The 24455-nt window shown below is 44.0% G+C and overlaps 1 protein-coding gene across 1 annotated transcript in view; it reads left to right on the plus strand.

Moving 5' to 3' along the window:
- The first annotated feature begins 261 nt into the window (after window positions 1-261).
- Window positions 262-24455, plus strand: part of HSD17B2 (hydroxysteroid 17-beta dehydrogenase 2) — a 70725-nt gene continuing 46531 nt past the window's right edge. Inside the window, exon 1 of the mRNA XM_036834375.1 lies at window positions 262-730. Within this exon, the coding sequence (XP_036690270.1) occupies window positions 463-730 (268 nt within the window). The 5' untranslated portion in view covers window positions 262-462. The remainder of the gene's footprint in view (window positions 731-24455) is intronic.

Below are 24455 nucleotides of genomic sequence, written 5' to 3' on the forward strand. Positions count from 1 at the left end.
CACTTGAGTCAGGAAAAGGGCTCCACAGACAGACATACCACAGGCTCCTAAAGCAGAAGAGACTTCCTGCGAGCTAGAGGTTTTGTTATTCACTGTTCAGACAGATTGAATTCTGTCAATTATTACCCAACTAGTTATCTCTCCAGAGGTCTTTAAAAAAAAATGCGTGTTTGTTGTGGGTGAGTATGCGTCTGTGTTGTGTGTGAAGTGGGCATGCGGGGAGCAGTCAAATAGGAAGTGCTCTAGTATTTATATTAAACTGCAGACTGGTTTAAATTACCCACCAGGAAATATGTGGCTGTATGAGTATGCTTAATTCATGCTCATTCAACGTGTTCCGGGGCTGTTTTCTCCCCCTCCCTTCTTGCCTCTCCGTTCATATAACCCAGGCTGCCTGCAGCCTGTCTTTGCCCACTTGACTCACTGGCCCTGAGCACGGAAAGGAGCAGAGAGTCTCTGAGAATGGGCACTTTCTTCTCTGAGCCAGGATGGCTTTGCTTGACTGTCACCGCAGTGCTGGGAGGAACAATTTTTTGCAAACTCAAGAAGAGCCAAGGGCAGGTGGGGAGAAAGGTGGTCTGCCTGGCGGGCCTCTGGGGAGGGGCTTGCCTGCTCAGGCTGTCCCTCTTCTGGGGCTTGATCCTCTTCTCCCTGTCATGTTTCCTCGTATATACTTACTTTTCTGGCCAAGAGTTGTTACCTGCGGATCAAAAGGCGGTGCTGATCACAGGTAAGCAGACGGCACTGCGATTCTCCCTCAGGGCGGGAACTGACACTTGCTTTGCCTTAGGGGGACTCTTTCAGATTAGTTTTAAGAAGAAAATACTTGGCATGGAGTAAATGAAAGCACTTCCCCAGTGTCTTTCACTACACTGTTTCGGTTTGCTTTCTTTAGGAGGTGCACTTGAGGGGCTGATGGTGAGAGGGACTGGGAAGGGGACGTGCACCTAAGCCACGAGTTTGTTAATATCCCAGCATGTGTACGAGTAAGCGAACGCGGTTTGTTTCGTTGTAGCCAGGATTGTCGCCTCGGTTTTTTAAAGCTTAAACCAAATTTCGTTCTGAGATTAATGTTCAGCTGCGTTCTAGACTTGGCCTCTTATTCCCTAGGTGCGCAAAAAAGCTGTCAAATTTAGGTTATCCTTGTACCTTGCTTCATTTTTTTAAAGATCGAAGAGACTTACCTGGGCTGGAAATTCTGCGGTTTTCCCCGACTGCTGTCAAGAACCTTGGATCTCATCTGAACCTTTGTCTTCAGATCTGTCATTGGACCACTAATATTTACTAATTGGATCAAGCTGGCAGTGTGTCCAGAAGGCGGCTGCTTGTTGGCTGAGCTGCCAGCTTTTTCCTTCTTTTGTGTTTCTTTTTCCGCTGCAAGTGTGAGGCCAAATTAAATTCCTGGGTGTTGTAAAACTGGTTTGTTTGGTTGTGAAGTTTGAGCTTGGATAGGGCTTTAATTAGGATCACCCAGCGTTATCCTAACCCAGAAAGCCCAGCCAAGGTGAGGATACCAGCTGTAGAATCATTTGCCGGGAGGTCATCACCCCACCCCCTGCCCCCCACCCCCAGGCTGTGACCTGCGGGAGTGAAGGCAAACAGGGAGTGGTGAACAGAAGCAAATCAGGCGGTTTCCCAGTTCAATGAGAAATGGACTAGAAAGTGACTTGTCTATCTTGCCTTTGACTTTAACTCAATAGTGAAATTCTCTCTTAAAATGAGACGCAAGTTGGCCCTTGTTGGAGTTTTGAAGTGCTGCAGAAATAAAGCTTCTGCGATGAAAAACAAAAATAACCAAAACAGTTCAAAGGTAGAAAATTCAGCTGATCCATGGGACGCTTATCTCTGTGAATGTCTGGTATCACCTGGAATCATGCATCCAGAAGACTGGCTGTGTTTTCCACTGTTCCACTTGAATTCTCTGGGGCTGGCTGGGTGAAAAGCTATAACAGCAGTATAAATTTTTCTGTTCTGTGTGTAGTAGCAAGTACCCATGGTCTTCAGAGTAATTCTAGGTCAAAGTTATTTTTTGTACTTTTCCACTTGCACGAAAGAAGACAGAACAATTAAGCATGTTAAAGAAAATAATGGCGATGCTGTGGTTGACACTAATGAAACATGATCTCCTGGAGGTCCAAATATTCCTGGGAAATCAATTTCAGCGAGCAGCACTTCTAAGGCTCATAGATAAGAATACGAAAGCTTAGGATAAACAGAGGCAAACTTCAAGGTAACCGAGAAAATAGGAATTATCTCTTGCTTGTTTGTCTTGTCAATGTTCTTTATCCTCTGCTTTTGAAGATGTAGGCATGCAGAAACGCACCAAATACACACCCAATTCAGTTAGTTCACATCAGCCATTGAAATGTCCTGACTTGTGTTCAGTGTCATGGATAATGACTGATTCAATTAGGCAACTTGAGCCCAATGACTAATCCCTCAATGAAATGCTTAGCAATTAGAAAGCTTAGAATTAAGAAAGGAACGACATACATTAAGGCTGACTGAAATGTGCCTTTCAGGTTCTTTGTCATTTTCATGAGGAATGCCATAGATTCCACATAATTCTAGAGACGCTTTCAAGACCTTTGTACTAAATAGGGAAATTTTAAATGACTTCATTTAGTTAGGCCAAAACTCATTAAAAAATGAGTCATCGTGACTTGGAGTAATTTTTGTTTCAGGTTGGCTTATGTTATAAATTAGTACACATTTTAGTGTCGGGGGATACAGAGAGAAATGTCTCAGTATACGTCAAAACCATAAATATTATTCCCTTATCCGATAATTTAAGATTTGGACATTTCTCTTAAAGAAATAATCTGAAATGTAAAAAAAGGGTAGATGCAAACCAAAATGGCACATTCACAAAGTTGTTCAACACAACCTTATTTAAAATTGTGAAGTATCAAAAGCAATCAAAATGGTGACAACATTGTAAAATTAGAAAGAAAACAATAAATGTCATTAAAAATAAAAAAAAAAGAAAACCCGAAATGGTGACAAATTACGGTGTATCCTCTGGATGTAAAAATAGGCAACAATTAAAAATGACAACCACAGGACTGTGTTATAACATGGAAACTGAACTAAGAGAAAACACTCCAGGGATCTAGGTGTTTGGATAAGACTGCATCTATGTCACATGAAGAGGAAAACACTGGAAGGAAACAGTCTGTGAATGGTTGGATCAGAGTACTTGGATTTGTTTTTCCCTTAGAATTACTCTACTATAGTTATGTAAGTTACATAACAAAAATATTTAACAAAGAGATTATGTTAAAAGGGGAAAGTCCATTTTAGTGCCTACTTAATTATGGACCCAGGTATAGGACAATGACAAGAACAATTTCAAAAAAACTTCTTTTCTTTGAGTCCCCTACTTCACTTTGCTAAGATAAAGGTCTTTTGTCTCTGAGACATATACTTATAGCAAGAAGAAGAAATAAGCAAGCACAGGGCATTTGAACACACATTTGTCCTCAAGGCCCCTGAAGCCACAGCAGCCATTCAATTTTTAAAATAACTATAAGATTCGTGAAGAACAGGTCCACAAGATTGCAATAGCATCTCAAGCACAATACAGTGAAAAGAATGTTGAAGTCTGACAGGCCTGGCTTTGAATCTTGCATTTACTTTGCCTTAGGGTAGGCTCTCCAGGGGCAGGGCTTGAGATGAAGATTTGTGTGAAAGGGATTTATTAGGAAGTTCTCCAAGGAACAGAGGTCCCAGAGTAAGGAAGATGGACAGGGAAGGGGAGGAGGCCAAGCCCGGGTTCAGCATCAAGAGAAGCCTGCTGAGGGTCCCATGTTGGCTTAATCGCCCGGGGCAGATTAATCGCCGAGGCACTGGGGGGCGGGGGGGTCACAGGTGAGAGCCATCCCCATTGTGGGCCAGGGAGCTGTACTCCTTATACCCCCACACCTGTCAATCATTAGTTAAGGGCTGTCACCCCCATCCTCTTTGGTGGTAGGAGGGGAGGCTTAAACTCCAGGCACTTCTGGCTCTCCATGGTCACTGGCAAAAAGGACCCCAGCATCCTGGGCAGCGCTTGGACAAAGTCGCAGGTTCAGGTGGCTGGGAGTGAAGGTGGTATGGATTAGAGCACCAAAAAATGGTCAAGGGATCTGGGGCAGCATGACATCTGTTACATACCTCTTACTAGAAGTGTGATCCCTGAAAGTACCCAGTTTTAGGCTTTTGAACTTCTGCTTTCTCCTCTGTAAACTGGAAATGATACACACACACACACACACACACACACACACACACACACACACACACTCTCATAGATGGAGTTAGTAGATGAGAGAGGGAGAGGAAGGGAGGAAGATAGGAGATTCTGTGTGTTGACAAGGTGAGCGTTGAGGTTAGGGAGAATAAGAAGAGAACAAAAAGAAAAAAGAACAGCTGACAACGAAATGGAAAGAAGAAACATCCATTTATTCATTCTATTCATTCAACTATTGATTGAGTCCTTGGTATGTGCCATGTATTGTCCAGAAGCAGTGGGGAAGAAAGTTAAAGACCATGCAGTTGTTATGTTGTTGGGCGATGGGATCTGAGTTCCCAGTTTTCCTTAACCTTGGACCCACGTCCCCTGGGGGTTCCTTCCTCTTCTTCCGAGGTTGTGCATTGTCATTCTCAGCCTACCCTTTGAACCTGGTAGAAGATACACAAGTAACTGATTTTCCACCCTCAGGGCTTTCATCCTGGCCCCTCCAGTGTTTCTCGCCCATCTCGAAAGTTAACTACTGATTTGGCATCTGCTGTGTGCAAGGCAGACACCTGGAGGCTTTCCTAGTCCACTGGGACAGATATGGCCACAGCTTACTGTAGCCATGAGATGGGGTACAGAGGGTGCCTTCAGGAGGGTTCCCAGAGTGCCATGGGTCCCAGTGTTGGGTGCAGGAGGGGCCTCATTAGGAACTGAAAAGTAGCTTTCTACAGAGAAAATGAGGTCTTCCAGGCTAACTGGTTAATAAGGTATGACACACATCTAGCTCTCATTAAAATTTGTTCAGTTGAATAATTTTAATTGGAATTTTCGAAATTGGGTACAATGGAAGAGAGATCAGGGAGGGGAAGAAAGATATGTTTGATGTGGAAGTCTTTATCTTATGCTCCAAACAAAGTGTCTAGGTCGATGGTGACCCCCTTCTAGGGCTTATTAGGTAGTCTAATTAAGGTTCTAAAATGGAATACTGTTGGCATCAGCCTGGGATTTGGGCTCCTTTGACTTTAATGGTAGACTACTGAAATGGATAAACATTGACAGTGGACTAGGGACTAAAGCAAATAACATCTCTGCACTCAGAGCTTTACATACCTTTTATATTTGATTCCCATAACCCTAATAACTAACATGAATGAGGAAACAGTGTCCAAAGTCCCTGAACTACTAAGCAGCAGAGATGGGACTAAACCCAGATCAGACCCATTTGCCACCCAAAGCCTTTTTCTTAACCACTGTTATTATCAGTGTTATAGCTACAGTTACTAGTAGCCTACAAAGCTTTCCAGGATATAAAATGTGTCCATTCATCGGCAAGTGAGTGTTGAACATCTTTTATGTGCACAAGACTCTGCTTGATACAGAACTTGGCAATTGACTGGATGCAAGATATGCTCATGAGAGAAGATAAAATGAAGGCACCATGGATGGGGAAACCTTTGAAAAGGGTGATAACTGAGAGATGACATATGGTGAATTTGACTTCGGGTTTGAGTTTGAGGGCAGTGAGGGGGCAGTGCAGGTGAAAAGTCATTGGCAGTTGGAAATACAGACCTAGACCTTGATTAGGTTTGGAGAAGGAGGATGGAGAAACACAAGCAATACAGTGATGGTTAATATTACAAGGGAAGAGGTCATTGGTATATATTGTATGAATCAATACCGTCCTCAGTGAGTCTATAATTCAGTCGGTCTGTCAGATTTTTTTTTTTTTTTATGAGCACATATCCTCTTTTATCATTCAGTTTGAGCTTAACCTTAGGCCTCTACAGAGAGGCATAAAAAAGGGATTGCTAACTTGGGTAATTTTGTAAAGGTTTGAACAGTGACTTTATTAGGCATTCTAGATGATGTGTTTAGGTTGGCGGATACTCTCATGGAATGAAGTCCCCCAAATGTATCATAAGCTGTTTGATGGCAGGGACCAGATATTTTTTATAACCAAGTCTCTCCTCAGTCTCTGAGCACGTTAGACCCAATACAATGTTAATGAGTGAGTGAGCCGTGAATGAATGAACCAAGCTGGTGAAATGTCCTCCCATTTTCGTGGTCATTGGTTAGACACAATGGGTTTGTGCCAATCTGCCCACTTGCTTAGGTACTTATCTCTGCCGGTTCTTTTTGCTGGGGTCACCTGTGTAGAAAGGGCAGAGTGACATGGCTGAGCTCTGAAGGCCCCATTGTTCTACAGTGACTTCATTGTTGGCTTGCTCTGGACAGGGCTTCGTGGTGACTTGGTTCTAAGCACGCTCCTGCTCACCCAGGATGTGGCACGAACAGACTCTCCTCTGGTCACACCCCCAACCCCTCCCAGCAGGCTGCTGAAGCTGCTCTCCCAAGGGTCACTGGTGCCCTCCTAGTCCCCAGAGCTTGGTTTCTACTCCAGCACTGCTGACCATATTTTCCTTCTTGACACGGCCTCCTTTGCCTTCTGGGATACTACATGTCCATGCTTCTCCCCCACTTCTCCATCCTTTGACTCCTCCGGGTCCTTCTTCCTACCCCTCCCACTAGGTGGCCTCTATGGCTCTGTCCTTAGCTCTCTTCAGAAGGGTTCATGGTACAAACAAGTTCTTATCTCAGAAAGTGATCAAAGATTATCCTTGCTTACCCCCTCATGGCCAAAGCTGCCTTGTCCATTTGTTTATGTCACTCTGTGAACCTTGATTACCCCACAGATTTTGGCATCGCCTATTTATGCTCCTAAAGATGAACCCTTCCCAGATGCTATTCCTTTGCCTTATCCCCTACCTTCCAGCATTGGGGTTCAATGCTGAGCCTCAGAGTTGGGGATTACATTAGATCATAGGGTGTCAATATATATCTGCTAGGACATGGTGTGGGCAAAGGTTCTGAAGCAAGACCGGAGATAGCAGGTTAATGGGTAGATGGTTCAGATAGTTCCATTTTGCTGAAACAAATGGAGATAAGCAGAAACCTGGGGATGACACAAGTCAGTAAATCCAGGGGCCAAAGAGGACAAGATGGGGGCAAGGTAAGCAGGGAGCATGAGGAAGTCTCGTGCGGAGACAGAGCGGAATGGAGAAACATGTCTATCTTGGATGATACAGGGACCCCTGGGTCTGTCCCATTCACCACTGTCACAAAGTGGCATCTCCTCTTTAACATGGAATTCACTACATGCAGCACACCCTGGTGTTCCCTGACCCCCACCCCCTTGCCCACTAGTCTGCATCATGAGATCCTTCCTCTGTGCTCAGAATTGCCATCTCCCATGGATTTCATGCCATAAACAGGACATTGAAAAGATACATATCCTGCTCGCCAGGCAGGGTCTGGTCACATGCAAGGGTCTCCCTTGGCCTGACTCATTTGTAACAAGCCCGTTGTGATACTGGGTGGAAAAAATAATGAGGAGGAAAGAACATCTCATCTGCCACTTTGGCATTTACACAAGCTACGGATAAACTTCATTTCCACCATGAAAAGGTACTGAAAAACAATTCTAAAATTCAAAAACAGAAGCCATTAGGAACCTTGAATGCCCTCTGTGTGCAGAGGACTCAAGGTCCAGGGACTGGGCCAGATGAATTTTAATTTGAAACAGTCAGTGGCCAGCATGGTCTTAGATTGAATAGAACCCAAATTCCACTTTTATGGATCAAAGGCTTTGATAGGGCAGTTGAAACACTGGAAAGGGATCTGGATTTCATTGAATTCTATTTTCTAAAGACTCACACCTACCGAGGTCCAATAGCCTATAGAGTCAAACCAAACCTGGGCATCATTAAGGAGAGGAATAGAAACAAAACTATGTTCCTCTCTTGAAACAACACATGTGCATCTAAGTGCAGGTCTGGTCACTGTCATTCAGGGTGGGCAGTAGGTTGCAGTGGTTCACACCATACACTTAGGACAATGACTGATATGGCTACCAGCTCCTGTCTTGCCACTTACTAGCTTTCTGACCTAGGGCAAATTAATTAACCTGTCTGAACCTCAGTTTCCTTATCTGTAAAATGGAGATAATCATAGTAGTGATCTCACTGGGATTGTTGCCAGGATGGAAAGAAATAACACCCATAAAGGGCTATCTGTAGATGGTAACTCTCATTCTTAGCCAAACAGGGCAGCATGAGGGTGGTGACCACATAGTCAAAGGATGAGGTTGCTGAAAGAGTCCTTCAACTCTGAAAAGAGAAGAATGAGAATGAGCATGATTGCAATAGGCTCTGGAATATGAGATGGAGGGAATCACTTCCTTAGGATCCTCCCACCCAATACCAACACCTTTTCCCACTTAAAGTTTGAGAGATGCTTCTAGAAGCCACAGAGAGTGGGTGTTCACATACAGATAGTAAACCAATAAGTCATCCTAGGGAAATATCATTGTAGGGACAATGGTGTAGGGGCTGGGGTTCCACTGCATCCTGTGCCCCAGGCAGGGTCTGGTCACATGCAAGGGGCCCCTGGCCTGACTCATTTGTATCAAGCCCGTTGTGATACTGGGTGGAAAAAATTCATGAGGAGGAAAGAACATCTCATTCTGCCACTTTGGCATTTACACAAGCTATGGATAAACTTTATTTCCACCAGCCATCTCCCAATGCCTGAATGACCTTTTCAGGATCATCCATTTAATCCAGTGGGGTTACCCCTGTAATGGAAAACTCATTACCTTCTCAGGGAAATCATTTCACTTTTATCCAATGCTAATCGTTGTAAATATTTTCTTTATAATGAGCCAAAATATGCCTCCCTAAAATATCCAACAGTGTACTCAGTTCTGCCCTTGGAAGTCACATAATCTAATTAAACCACTCTTTTGCATGGTAGCCCTTGAAAAATGTGAAGACTGCATCATATCATAGCCAAATCTGCTTTGAACTAAATCTTCTCATTCGTTTTATCATTCCTCCCATGACCTGGTTTCCAGAACTTTCACCATTATACTAAGTCTCCTCTGGACCATTTCCAATTTCTTGACATTCCTTTGAGATGTCAACTCATTTTTAACATCAGGTGCCATCTCGGTATGAGCAATACACATCAGACTGGAACTAATGCGGTGAAATTAAATCAGTATACATGCAAGGTTCTTCTTAGACGTTGTTGCTTTGTTTGGTGGGGTCAATCCATAACTCCCTTTTTAATATCCCCAGCTGAGTTCTGAACTAATAGACATAGACAAGTGGAAATCAAGATGTCAGCTTTATTCCCGATGGAAGCCTTGGAGAAGGTGTCTTAGATGTGTAGTACTAATGGTACACCCAGTCAAGGCAGGGTTGAAAAGACTCAAGCCTTGCCCACAAGGTAGGGCTTGGGTTGAACAGCTAGGCTATCACAGCCTAATTGCACAGGCGCTCTGCAGGCTGGGCGATGCCGAGGAGGAGAGGAGAGCTTCCATGTGACACTCTGCCCTCTTGAGTTTTCTCCTCTATTTCTCAGTCCTGATCATTTGCTCTGAACTGTCCTTTTGGTTCTTCTGTTAGAGAGAGGAAAGACCTTTGCATCCAGTGAAACGGTCTTGTACAGTTCTTTCTGTCAAAATCACCAATCAGATGCTTTTCTCCACCTCCCGAGGGGGAGGGAGGAGTGGGAGACAGAGAAGGTCCAGTGTCACACCGATAGATATCCCTCCATACGGAAGGAAGCATAGGCAGTGAGGAAGAAGTGTTCACCCTAATATTAGGCTCAGAAAACCGGCTCTGTGGATGGAGGATGCTGTATCTGAACTGTGGCTTATGTGATAGAGGTCCAGGGAGGTCTGACTACAAACTTAAATGGGGTCAATAGTGGGCAGCTTGCCCACAACCTACCCCCCACACCCATCCCAACACACACACACACATACACACACAATATCTAAAAGAAGGTATTAGACCACTGACTAGCTCTGGGCCCTTGAACAAGTTGCTTTACCTCTCTGAGGTTAGTTTTCCTCCTGTGGAAAAATGGAATCACGATGGATACCTCTTCTCAGGATTAAATAAGATTACAAATATACATGTATGCTACATGGCACATAGTAGATGCTTCCTGAAATATAATAACTTTTACCCTTCCCCATCTTGTCCGGTTTAGTAATCCCCTTGGCAAAGGAGATAAAAGCGAAATAGGAGTTTGGTAATTCTGCCTTCTGTACCATTCATGAATACTACCTCATTGGCCTCCATTTTGCCTGCTCCTTTGCTCTTTTGCATTATGACCATCACTTGAAAGACAAGCCTTCTTTCTGTGGTTAACTCATTTCTGCAGGCCTCAGACTCATCTAGGTTTTCACTTACAGATGCTTTTCTTACATGGGTAGGGCTTCTCCCATGTCAGGACCCTTAGTTCTGTGCTGTACCTATGTTTGGTTCTTACCCTTTTAAGCCCTGGCCTCATCTGAGAGCTCCCTATGTGGTCACTCTAGCCTCTTGAGTTTTCGCCCATGATTCTTCTCAGTCTTGATCCTTTTCTCTGCGTTGTCTTTTTGCTTCTTCTCTTAGAGAGAGAGTCTTTGGAGGGCATTGGATCAGGAGCCCTTGCTCTGGGTATAGCGCTCAGCTGCTGTCTCTCCTCCTGAGTCTCTACCTCTATATGAGAATCCTAGGCTGGGTGTGAGGGGTACCGAGAGTGATGAGGATGTGTGACTGACTTGAGCTGTGATGGGAAACACAACTGGTTATTGTCTTCACGTTTCCTATCACCACTTGTCAACTGCCCCCTGAGCACACTTGACATACAATGGGGAGCAAAGACAGACAAGGTCTCTGCCCTCATGAACCTTAATTCCAGTGGAGAAAAACATAATACAAACCAACCAATAAATAGATAAAATAATCCCAGCATGGCAAGACTTTGATGGCACGGATAGTGACTTCACTGTACTGCTGAGAACCACCTTGTATTGGAGGCTTCCTATGTGTTAGAAACTGCATCAGCCACTGTGATTAGCATTTTCCATGCCTAATTTCAGTCAGTTTTCACAATACCTCATAAGAAATTTTTTTTAATATATGCAAAGCTTTAAATATATGAAAGTAGGATAAATATTCACAACATGCCCAATACCCATATTCTAAAATCCTGATGGAGAGATCGATGAGATAATATCTATCATTAATCCCATTCAGAGATGAAGAAATTGAGGCTTTCAAGGGATTATACAACTTAGGTCATATAACATAAAATAAGTAAGTGGCAGTGCTAGAATTTAAATGCAAGTATTCTATCCTTCTTTTAGTTCAAGCAGATGATAGAGTAGTGCAGGCAGGGGAATGGCAGGTGTGCCTCTTCTGGGGGAAAGGGACAAGGATGGCCAAATGTTTCAGACCTGCTAAGCTGTCTCAAGCATCTCTGGCTTCCACATTCAGGTCTAGGGTGTGATGGTAAAGCAGACTCTCAGCAGTGGAAGGAGAGCTCTATCACCCAGCAAGGCTCACCTTGGCAGCTCCAGAAAACCTTGAGGACTGAACAAGCAGGGACTTCCCTAGGGTTTCTCTCCAACAGCAGGGTTGTTATGTTTCCCATGAGAAGCCGTTAGTGCCCCGTGCAAGGTGACTTCTCACAGGGAGTCAGTTCCTATTTTCCAAATATTCCCAACTGTGCCCTGGGGCTGTCACTTGGCTACCTCTAGGTTATTACTTCAAACCTACCTTGTGTACTGTTGAGTTTTGTGAAGTTTTCGGTAGTGTGCAAAGGGGATTAGAATCTATTCATTCATTATTTCACCAATAATTATTGAGCACCCTGTGCTGGGTACTGGGAATACAGGGACAAATAGCATGCATTCATTACACTGAATAAACTTACAGTGTAGTTGGGGGGATAGATAAGGAACAGGACATTACAAGGCAATGCAACATGTGAGCGTTCAGAGAAGTGAGAAGAAGTAAGAGGAGATAAGACCCCCTAGGAGTCTGGGGCAGAAGCCAGGAGTTTGGAGAGCTGCAGCTGATTGGAGGGACCTTATGATGGGAGAATCAGAGGACTTGCTAGCTCATTGGGTCTAGGTAGAGAAGAGGAGAGAGCCACTGCACATTAGACTTTCCCTACTATAACCCTCAGCAAAGCTCTTTATGATTTCTTTTTACAGTCTATCTTGCCAGATGGATGGTGAGCTCCACGAGGGCAGGCAATATGTAAAGCGTGGTGCCCACAACAAGCTCAAGGAATGAATTCATGAACAAATGAATGTAGACAATGATTCTGAGGCACTGAGAATGATTCTTCCTACTAAGAGAAACAATAGGTTTTGAGAGGCTGAGGGGAAAGAACTGACTTTGAAGAAAAGATAAAGCCTTTTGTTTGACACATTTCAAATCTGAGGTGCCAAGGTTGTATCCAGGTGGAGTGTCCAGATGAATTGGAAAAGTGAGGCTAAAATCCAGAAGGAGCCCAAGACTGGAGATACAATTAGGTTAGTCTTCCACATAGGTAGGATAAATAAAGCTCTGAGAGCTAAAACAATGCCTGAGACAAGAGTGTAGATAGAGATTGGGACAGGGAACTGGGCAGTGAAGGCTACCCAAATCTATAGAAGAGGAGGTAGAAGGTAGATCTGAATGGTGTAGGGTTCCAAGGAAGAGGAAAGTTCCAACGAGGAAAGTTATAAACAACTTCCAATATGGAGGACAGATTGAGTGGGATGACAAGATACCTCTGGATTCAGTTCTCTGGGGAAACTGATTAGAGAGATTTCAGGAAAGGGTATAAGAAGAAGCCCCAATGAAAGGACAGTGAGGGGATGGTGTTGGTGAGCAACTCTGAAGTTCTGAGAACACTGGTGGAAAAAGGAAGGAGCAAGATGGGAGATTAGCTCTAGGGAATAGTAAGATCAAAAGAACTTTTGGGGAGGGAGAAATTTGTGGGAGTGGTTTTGGAGCCCCAAAAGGAAGGACTCAATGAAGAAGACATTGAAAGCGCAACAAAGATTGTGGTAATTGATGAAGTGGGAGGCTCTTGCCCAGGGGATGAAGAAGAAGTACAAGCAGTCACTGTCTCAGCTTTCCTTCAATTTACTTCATTTCAATTCACTTACGTAGTGAATCGTCAATGGTTTGTGGTGCCAGTTATGGTTATAGGGTAGTTACGAGAATAAAATGATATAAGGCATGCCAGATGCTTAGTAGTCTGCCTGGCTGCATACTACAAAATCAGTGAATGCTACTGCAGGAAACTAGAGAAGACAAAAGACAATAAAGTAATCAGAGAAAGCCTCATGTTGGAAGTAATACCAGCTATTTTTCTGGGCTGGAACAGGTAGTCTCCATGTTGGACTCTCATCTCTCTGTTCCTGCCAAGTTAAACAGAATGTCTCCTGTCATCACATTTGCCAACCTTTATGAGTATTTGTTTGATGTCTTCTTCCTTCTAGAGCAGTAGCTCTTGACTGGAGCAATTTTGCTTCCCAGAGGACATTTTAGCAATGTCTGAAGATATTTTTGGTTGTCACAACTTGGGGGCATGGGAACAATCCATTGGCATCTAATGGGTAGAAGCCAGGGATGCTGCTAAACATTGCACAGCATGGTCCCCATAACAAAGAATTACTTGACGTCAGATGTCAATAGTGCTGAGGTTGAGACACCCTGTCCTAAGGTGTGAGCTCCCTAGATCAGGGGCCATATCACTTTTACTGATCACGGTATCCCCAAGTGCCAGGTACAGAGCAAGTCACACGATGGGTACCCAATAATAATAAAAGGAAATGAAAGGAGATGGATAAAGAAGATGTGAGATACACACACCCACAAAGGAATATTACTCAGCCATAAAGAAAGAATAAAATATTGCCATTTGTGATACGACGGATGGACCTAGAGGGTACTACGCTAAGTGAAATAAGTCAGACAGAGAAAGACAAATACTGTATGATTTCACTTATATGTGGAATCTAAAAACCAAAACAAATAAACAAACATGATAAAACAGAAGCAGAGTTATAGATACAGAGAACAAATAGAGGGGGGTGGCCGATGAGAGAAATAGGTGAGGGAGATTAAAAGGTACAAACTTCCAGTTGCAAAATAAATGCATCACGGACATGAAATGTACAGTGTGGGGAATGTAGTCAATAACTATGTAATATCTTTGTATGGTGACATATTATAACTAGACTTGTGGTGATCATTTTGAAATGTATAGAAAGACCAAATCACTATGTTGTGTAACAGGAACTAACATAATCTTGTAGATCAATTATACTTCAAAAACAAACAAACAAATTCATAGAGAAAGAGATCAGATTTGCGGTTACCAGAGGCGGGGAAGGGGGAATTGGATAAAGGCAGTCAAAAGGAAGGAAAAAAAAAGGAAATTGGGGATTGAACTGGAGCTTGAAGAATAGGCCAGGTCTGAATGTATTTTTCTCTGCTTTGAGTACACAGTGGCAGAGGGTGCTGGGAGTTGTTTGGAAAAAAAAGTTCACAAAGGAGACTGTAAATATTCTATCCCCAATGGAATGGAAGAGATGAAGCAGCCCTGGGGCTTCCCCAGGAGACTGACGCTGCTATAAACAAGAGTCTCAGAACAAAGGGCTTGGAACTGAAGGTAACACAAGGACATCCCAGACTATGAGCAGTTCATTGTTTTGACAGAATTCAGCCAGTCTCAGAAGCAGCAGAGATAGAATTTTAAATAGACACAAAACAGAGGGTTCTTTTGGTAATGCACAAAGGTGAGGTTTCTCAGCCTACTGTGGGCTGCCGTGCACACAGAGAAGGTCTCCACCTTGGGGCAGGTCTACGAGTCTGTGGGATGTCAACCGTCACTGTGCACTAGAATCATCTGTGGGGCTTTTAGAGCATACTGATGCTTGGGCACCCACTCCCAGAGCTCAGGTTTACCTGATCTAAGGTGTGTGACCTGGGCATTGGTATTTCCTACAGCGCCCCATCCCAGGTGAAGCTACATTGAGAATGGAGCATAGCTCAAAGCCTCCTATAAGCAATTCCTCTCTCTAACACCCTACGTACCCAAGTCCACTGGGTGTCTCGGACTTGCCATGTCTGAAAGTGAGCTCTTGATTCAGGACCCCCTCCTACCTGGCCCTGGCTCAGTCTTCCCCATCTTGGAGATCCACACTACCCAGCACCCTGTGGAGACCAGAATCCCTGCTTCTCCTCCTTCTCCCCCCAGATCCAGTTCATTGCCAGTGCTTTAGCTGCTACTGATACCCCCATTGCTCTCCTGCACCACCTCTGTGCTAGTCAAGGCCGCCATCATCTCTTCCTGGGCAGTTCTGGGCCTCTGGGGTTCCACTCTTGCCCCCCGGCCCGAATCATTCTCTGCAGAGCAGCCAGAGTGCCCCTCTCTGGTTTAAAAACCTTCAGAGGCTTTCCATGGTAAAGAATAAAACCCCAAACTTCTGCCCAAGCCCAGGGGCCCTGCACGATCTGCTCCCTCTCATCCCACACCTTTCTTCCCTACTCCTTAGCCTGAGACACTAAGCTTTTCCTGGCATTGTAGCCTGTGCACATGCTGTTCCTTCCATCTGGAATGCTTGGGGCAGGGGAGCCCCTTTACAGGGCTGGCATCTTCTTCACCTTCATATCTTAGTCTAAATCAGGGTTCCTCAGTCACCATTAACATCCCAGGCCATAAAATTCTTTGTGGTTGGTGCTGTCCTAGGCATTGTAGGATGTTTAGAAGCATCCATGGCCTCTACTCACTAGAGGCTAGTAGCACCCTACCCCACCATTTTTGATTGTGACCACCAAAAATGTCTCCAGACAATGTCCCATGGGGGCCAAATCACTGACCAATTGGAACACTACTGGTTTAGTTTAATTCTTTTTTAAAAAAATTTTACTGACGTATAGTTGATTTACAATGTTGTGTTACACTGGTTTAAATATTCCCTTCTTGAGCAAGTGTTCCCTCGCGTCCGGGCTTTAAGTCTCCAGCTGTTATTCTCATTCTCCATATCTTACTTTCATAGCACTTTTCTCACTCAGAAATTAAATATACGTAGCCTTTCCCCACTAGATTACCTTGACCTGTTCACTCAGTTCTGTATTAACACAGCTGCTGGCACATAGTAGATACTCACTAAACATGTATTGAACAAGTGCATGCATGAACAGATGAATGCATGAATAAGCCAGGACTGCTGGACATGTGAGTGGGAGATGATCTAGCACAGTAGAAAGAGCATGGACTTTGGAGCCAGCAAGTTCTGGCTTCCCAGAAGCCAGACCTGTGTGACCTGGAACAGTGTAATGAATACCTCAGAGCCTTAATTTAATTGTCTACAAAATGGGGACACTATCCTTGAGTGTCTCATCAGCTGTTCATTCCTTCCTGCTCTCTCCCAGATCACAGGTGATTTTCATGCTCCTTCCTGTGTCCTTGGCAGCTGGAGCAGGTCTGTGTCAGCTCACCATTGCCAAGGTCAGGAATCAACACTGTATCCTCCAGGCCTTATTTGATGCCAAGCATATCATAGGTGTTCCGCCAACGATCTCTGTTCAGTGTGACCAGAGATCACGTTGTATCCATGCTTTTGTGACAGCACTGTGGCCAGTCTGCTGGGATGATTCCTACGGGGCCAGTCCCTGGGAAAAATGACCTATCCCAGATCCCTCCTTGGTAGGTCATGGGTCTGGGCAGGTTGTGCCCCTCTCTGTTATGGGTTCACATTCATGTAGGCCTTCTGGCTTCATGCAGATAATTGGGAAGCCTGGCCTGGGTCCTCCAGTTTCTCTGTTCCTCCTTCTTCTCCAGGCTTTGCAAATAATGAATTTGATGATGATGTTGTCCGACTGACTCTTTGACCCAGGGAACTGAGGGTGGGGAATAAGGCCCTCCTCTTCCTCATTCACCAGAAAAGGGAATCTCCATGTCTCCAAGATGGTTCTAGGAAAGAGTCCTTGTGAGTGGAGTTATCAATAAGTTCTAGTTTGTTCCTAGCAGGAGCTCCCTCAGGAGGCATCCCTTTTGTAAAAAAAAAATATATATGTATTTATTTATTTATTTGGCTGCGTCAGGTCTTAGTTGCAGCATGTGGGATCTAGTTCCCTGACCAGGGATCAAACGCGGGCCCCCTGCACTGGTGGCATGGAGTCTTAGGCACTGGACACCAGGGAAGTCCCAGGAAGCATCCCTTTGAGGTGCCCTACCTGCTCAGAAGCCCGCAAGAGGAGGCTAGCCCCTGGGGTATGCATTTCCCTTGGGACTGGCTCATCCGAGTCCCACTAGGCCAGCAAGTGGCAAAGCAAGGATCTGAATCTAGGTCTTGTCCATCTCTCTATTTAATGCTCAAAATCCACATCCTGGCGGAAAATATCCTTTTCCCCAGCTCCAGCAGGGTTGGGCTATCCAACCAAGATGCCACGTGGTAGTGAAGGGGTAGCCCCCTCTGTAGTGTCCTAGGGATGCTGTAATAAGGGACCATATACTGGGTGGCTTAAAACATCAGAATAGTTGTTTTTAAGTTGGTTTCTTTTTTAAATTTTATTGGAGTATAGTTGAGTTATACAATGTTGTGGTAGTTTCAGGTGTACAGCAAAGTGATTCAGTTATATGTATACCTACATTCATTCTTTTTTAGATTCTTTTCTCATATAGGTTATCACTGAATATTGAGTAGAGTTCCCTGTGCTATACAGTAGGTCCTTGTTGGTTATCTATCTTATATATATTAGTGTATGTATTCATCCCAAGCTCCTGATTTATCCCTCCCCCTGCCCACTTTTAAGTTGTCTTACGGTTCTGAAGCCAGAACTCCAAAATCAAGGTGTCAATAGGGCCTTGCTCTCTTAGAAGCCTCTAGGGGAGGATACTTACTTGCTTCTTACAGCATCCATTGGCCCCTGGTGATACTTGGCTTGTGGCAGAATAACTCTAATCTCTGCCTCCATCTTCACATGACTGTCTTCCCTCTGTGCGTCCAAAGTTCCCTTTTCTTATAAGGACACCAGTCATATTGGATTAAGGGCCCATCCTACTCCAGTATGACCTCATGTTAACTAATTCATCTGCCACAACCCCATTCCCAAATGAAGGTCACATTTTGAGGTACTAGAGGTTGGGACTTCAACTTATCTTTTTGGAGGATGCAATTCAACTCATAACATCCCCTCAAACCAAAGCAAGGTCCCATCACCAGAAGAAGAGGGAATGGATGTTGAGCAGATGTGCCAGCTACGGGCAAATCCACACTGCACCCACCCCTTCTCCATGCATCCTCCCCCCTCTGCTCTCCATCCTGGAGACTGACCTCAGCCAATGGCGAGCAAGGGTCAGAGGTTGCAGGAAAGGAGAAGTGTGAAATCAGATTAGTCCTCCTGGCACCCTCCCTGTAGGGTCACTGGGGGCTGCCTAACTCCCTTGCTGGAAGGTCACAGTTCACTCTCTCTAGATTCCAGTATCTAATCCCTCCCTTTGCCCCTTCAGGCCTAGGAAAGGGGATCCTGACTTTTACATGCCCGGGGTGTTCTACTGTTCTTTTACCCTTCCCACACCCCTTATTGACTTTCCTTCCAATCACTCAATTTGCCATCTCTTTACTCAAGGTATCCTGCCTTATACAGCAGCAAATACAACAGATGTCCACTGAACTTCTAAGAAATGTTCATTCTTCCGTTATTTCTTGATTAAATAAACACTTTGCTAAATGACATCTCTTGGTCACGACTTCCGATTCTCCGTGTTTCTTTGATCCTTCATCTAATCATAACTCATTAACTAAAGTGCCTTCTAAGAACTTTTCCTAGCAGCACAGGCTTTGGCTGCACTGAAGGTGCAGAAACATAAGGACCCACAGAGCCTGTGCAGATCAGGGAGTTAGTGACTTGGACCACAGAGAAAAGAAGCCAAGCCAAAAAGCACTAAGAGCAGGGGAGATTTGGAAGAGGCACGCATTCCCAACAGGCTAAGATTAACATGCCCCTTGTGCAGAGTCTACAGAGGAGACAGAGATCCTTGAAATCGTCACCATTTTTCATTCTCCTGAGTTAAAAACAATGGCAGGGATTGCAAACTAAGACAGCAAATACCAGCATAACCAATGGTAAATTTAGCAGGAATGGGAAAAGTCCGGAGTGCCAGCCATGGACTCTGAGTTTCCCACCAGACTGTAGGCCCCTTGAGGGCAGCGACTGGGTCAATCTCGGTCATCATTCTACCCCCAGCATCCAGCCCAGTGTGAGGCAGAGAGAAGCTGAGTGAATTAATAAGTGAGACTCTTTGGTTGGGGCTAGCTTCTAAAGGTGTTATAAATCAACTCTGAGACTATGCAGAGAGAAAACTTGACTGTGTGTGTTTTTGTCCCTGAGGGAAGCTTCACCTCTGGTTGCTGCTGGGAACCAACACAAGGCTGGATATGGAGAGTCGCCCATGAGCAGGGTATCCCCTTGGCACTATGCAAGGAGGTTCTAACCTAGAATATATAACCATAGATAGAAGTTCATGTTTTGATTTAATCAAGCAAATAATCAAAGTGACTCAGATATCAGGGAGGGTCACCCTGCCCCATTAAGTCAAGATATCATCTGCTTGAGTCCCTATATGATACCCTGTGAGAGGTCCATCCATGCTCTCTAAAACATGTTTGCAAATCCCCAATCTTTCTCCAAGTCAGCTCTGACTCTCATTTCCAGTGAAGGTGAACTCCTGTTCTCCACACTGCTTTCCATCAAAACATTTAAGAGCCCCTTCTCCTTAAATACTCACCCTCAAACCACCTACCAAAAAAGAAAAAAAAAAAAAAAAAGCCACACACACCACGCACACAAATCAGCTGAAAGTAGTAAGCTTTCCAGAAAATTCAAGGCTCTTCTGTCATAGCAGACACGGTAGATATTAGACTGCCCTATTCTTCTATTATTTTTTATATCTTACTTTTAATTGACTTGTAATTCACATACCATAAAATTCACCATTTAAAGTGTACAATGCAGTGGTTTTTAGTATATCCATAAGGTTATCCAACCATCATCACTAACTAATCCCAAATTTTCATCACCCCCAAAAGAAACCTGGAACCATTAGCAGACTGTTCTGTTCTGAAAATGTCACTTAGTCATTTCTGTCAATTCGACTTCTCAGCCTCCCAACATGTTGCTTTCCATCCCTACCACCTCCACTTCATCTCTTTGGGGTGTCACTCTTTCTCCCTTTCCATTAGTGTTTTTAGCTGGAAGGGAATAGTACACGGCAGTACTGTCCAGTGGAAATATAATGAAAGCCACATAAGTAATTTAGATTTTTCTAGTAGTCACATTTTTAAAAAATGAAAAAGAAACAGGTAAAATTAATGTTAATCATATATTTTACTTAATGCAATATATCCAAAATGTTATCATTGCAGTATGTAATTGGTGTAAAAGTTATTAATGAGGTATTTTTCTTTGTACTAAATTTTTGGTGATTTGCTTGTATGTTACTTCCTTGGAGAAGTCTTCCACGATCTGCCTCCTCAAGGCTGGTCCCTTCTGCCTCAGTTATTCATCACAGCACTCATTTAGTTCCTCTGTAACACTTAAAACAATTCATCATTTTCTTTTTTATATCATACAGGTAATGTGTGTATCCCACACTGGACTGTAAACTTTGTGAAGACAGTACTATAGTCTGAATTACGTTCTCCCCAGGAATTCCCTGGTGGTCCAGTAGTTAAGACTTCATGCTTTCAGTGCAAGGGGCACGGGTTCGACTCCTGAACGGGGAACTAAGATCTCACAAGCTGCGCATGCAGCCAAAAAAAAAAAAGAATTACATTCTCCCAAAATTCATATATTGAAGCCCTAGCCCTACCCTCCCCCCCCACCCCCAAAGTGATGGTATTCAGAGATGGGGCCTTTGGAAGGTGACTGGGTTTAGATGAATTCATGAGGGTGGGGCCCCCATGATGGGATCAGTGTCCTTACAAGAAGAGATACCAGAGAGCTCTCTCTCCTTTGCTCCCTGTCTGTCATGTGAGGACACAGTGAGGAGGCCTGCAGTGAGCTTTCTTCCTGTAGGCCAGGAAGATAGCTTTCACCAGAACCTGATCATGCTGGCACCCTGGTCTCTGATTTCTGGCCTCCAGAACTGTGGGAGAATGGATTTCTGTTGTTGAAGCCATCCAGTCTACGGTATTTTGTTATGGCAGCCTGAGCTGACTAATACAGATGGGTATCACATTTATCTTCCTCATAAATATATCCCAAGTGCCTACCACAGTGCCTGGCACACAGTATGATCTCAGTAAAAACTTGGCGAATGAATGAATAAATAGATATGGATGTCAAAAATTACTAAGGTGTAGCAATAGCTACTTAGACAAGTCACCTAGAATAGTATCCATTGGGAACTTTTCTTTCTGGGAATTGTCACCAAACCTGGAGATTGTCCTCCTGGGAATGGGCCACACAACACAAATGAGATTTACTCATAGCTGTGGTCCAGGCAACAAATGTTGAAACTCAGTTCTCTTGTCTGTGAAATGGGGATAAACAGATTGACCCTAGGAGCCATTTATTCACTCAACAAACACAGAGTTCCCAGTGTACTCCAGGCACTGTGCTAGGCGCTAGAGATTGAACAGGTCACAAAGCAAAGTTCTTGCCCTCATCAAGTCTGCATTCTACTGGGAAAGACAAATATTTAAAAATTAACGTACCGGGGGACTTCCCTGGTGGCGCAGTGGTTAAGAATCCGCCTGCCAATGCAGGGGACACGGGTTCGAGCCCTGGTCCGGGAAGATCCCACATGCCGCGGAGCAACTAAGCCCGTGTGCCACAACTACTGAAGCCTGCGCTCTAGAGCCCGCGAGCCACAACTACTGAGCCCATGTGCTGCAACTACTGAAGCCCGTGCCTAGAGCCAGTGCTCCGCAGCAAGAGAAGCCACCACAATGAGAAGCCCACGCATTGCAACGAAGAGTAGCCTTCTCTCGCCACAACTAGAGAAAGCCCGTGCGCAGCAACAAAGACCCAACGCAGCCGCAAATAAATATAAAATAAATTAATTAATTAAAAAAAAAATTAACGTACGGGGACTTCCCTGGTGGCGCAGTGGTTAAGAATCTGCCTGCCAATGCAGGGGACACGGGTTCCATCCCTGGGCCGGGAAGATCCCACATGCCACAGAGCAACTAAGCCCGTGCGCCACAACTACTGAGCCCGCATGCCACAACTACTGAAGCCTGCGCGCCTAGAGCCTGTGCTCCGCAACAAGAGAAGCCACTGCAATGAGAAGCCCGTGCACTGCAATGAAGAGTAGACCCCGCTCTCCACAACTAGAGAAAGCCCATGAGCAGCAACGAAGACCCAACACAGCCATAAATAAATAAATAAATTTATTAAAAAAAAATTTAACATACCAATATGTCATACAATGTCAGGTAGTGGTAGGAACAATGAATGAAAATACTGAGATATCCTAGTTAAGGTGTGTAGTACAGTGTCTCAAATATAATAAGGGGCCAATAAATGGTAGCCTTTATATCACTCTTACTATTCAAGTCATGATTTACTACACAGTAACTAAAGAGATATTTTTAAAATCAAAGTCAGCTCATGTCACTCCTTTGTTCAAAACTTTCTGATGCCATCTCATCACACTTAGAATAAAAGCTGTAGTCATCACCGTGTTGAAGGCAGGGTTTCTCTATCTTGGCACCATTGACATTGGGGCTGGATACTTCCTTGTTGTAGGGCTGCCCTGTGCATTGTGGGATATTAAGCAGCATCCTTAGACTCTACACACTAGATGCCAGTAGCACCACTCAACTGTGATAACTAAAAATGCCTCCAGGTACTGTTGGATGTCCCCTGGGGTGGGGGCCAAATCACCCCAGTTGAGAACCATTGGCTTAATGGCCCCACATGAACTGGCCTTGAACCACTGCTCTGATTTACCTATTATTCCCTTCCTCACCTACTCTGCTCTGGTCAAAATGGCCTCCTTGTTCTTCCTCTAATAATTATGTCCTAAGAGCTCTTCCCTGTGCCTATACAGCCTTCCCTGGGATATCTGTTCAACTGTTCCTGCACAGAGGTGCCTTCCCTGACCTCCATACAGAACCTGGCATCCTCCTCCCCAGTCACAGCACTCATCACCTCTTAATATCATATGCATTTGTTTGTGTGTTTATTGGATGTATCCCATCTCCTTCTACCATGTAAGTTCCATGGGACAGGGACTTGGGTGGTTTTATGTACTGCTGTACCCCCATGATCTACTATGTGCATAGCACATAGTAGGTACTTAATAAATAGCTGTTGAGATGGCCAGTAGGCACATGAAAAGATGCTCAGCATCACTAATTATAGAGAAATCAAAACTACAATGAAGTACCACCTCCTGCCAGTCAGAATGGCCATCATTAAAAAGTCTACAAATAACAAATGCTGGAGTGGGTGTGGAGAAAAGGGAACCTTCCTACACTGTTGGAGGAAATGTAAGTTGGTGCAGCCACTGTGGAAAACAGTATGGAGGTTCCTCAGAAAATTAAAAATAGAATTACCATATGATCCAGCAATCACACTCCTGGTCATATACCCAGACAAAACTATAATTCAAAAAGATACATGCACCCCTGTGTTCATAGCAGCACTATTCACAATAGCCAAGACATGGAAACAACCTAAATGTCCATGGACAGAGGAATGGATAAAGAAGATGTGGTACATATATACAATGGAATACTACTCAGCCATAAAAAAAGAATGAAATAATGCCATTTGCAGCAACATAGATGGAACTAGAGATTATCATACTGAAATAAGTCAGAAAGAGAAAGACAAACACCATATGATATCACTCATATGTGGAATCTAACATGTGACACAGTGAACCTATCTATGAAACAGAAACAGAATCACGGACATAGAGAACAGACTGCTGGTTGCCAAGAGGGAGTGGTGTGGGAGAGGGATGGATTGGGAATTTGGGATTAGCAGATGCAAACTGGTATGTATAGAATTGATAAACAACAAGGTCCTACTGTATAGCACAGGGAACTATATTCAATATCCTGTGATAAACCATGAATGGAAAATAATATGAAAAAGAATGTATTGGGTTGGCCAAAATGTTCGTTCGGTTTTTCTCCATAAGATGGCTCTAGTAGCACATAGTTGTCTTTAACTTCATTCGAAACAATTTTGTTAGACTGTATTGTGACAGCTGTCATATCAGTGTGCATTTTAAAAAAACATCAAAATTGGTGAATTTTTGTGCAGCCATTTTAATGTTGAAGATGAAAAAAAAGCAACATTTTCAGCATATTACACTTTACTATTTCAAGAAAGGTAAAAATGCAACTGAAACACGGAAAAAGATTTGT

The sequence above is a fragment of the Balaenoptera musculus genome, chromosome 19, assembly GCF_009873245.2.
Source record: "Balaenoptera musculus isolate JJ_BM4_2016_0621 chromosome 19, mBalMus1.pri.v3, whole genome shotgun sequence".
NCBI lineage: Eukaryota > Metazoa > Chordata > Mammalia > Artiodactyla > Balaenopteridae > Balaenoptera > Balaenoptera musculus.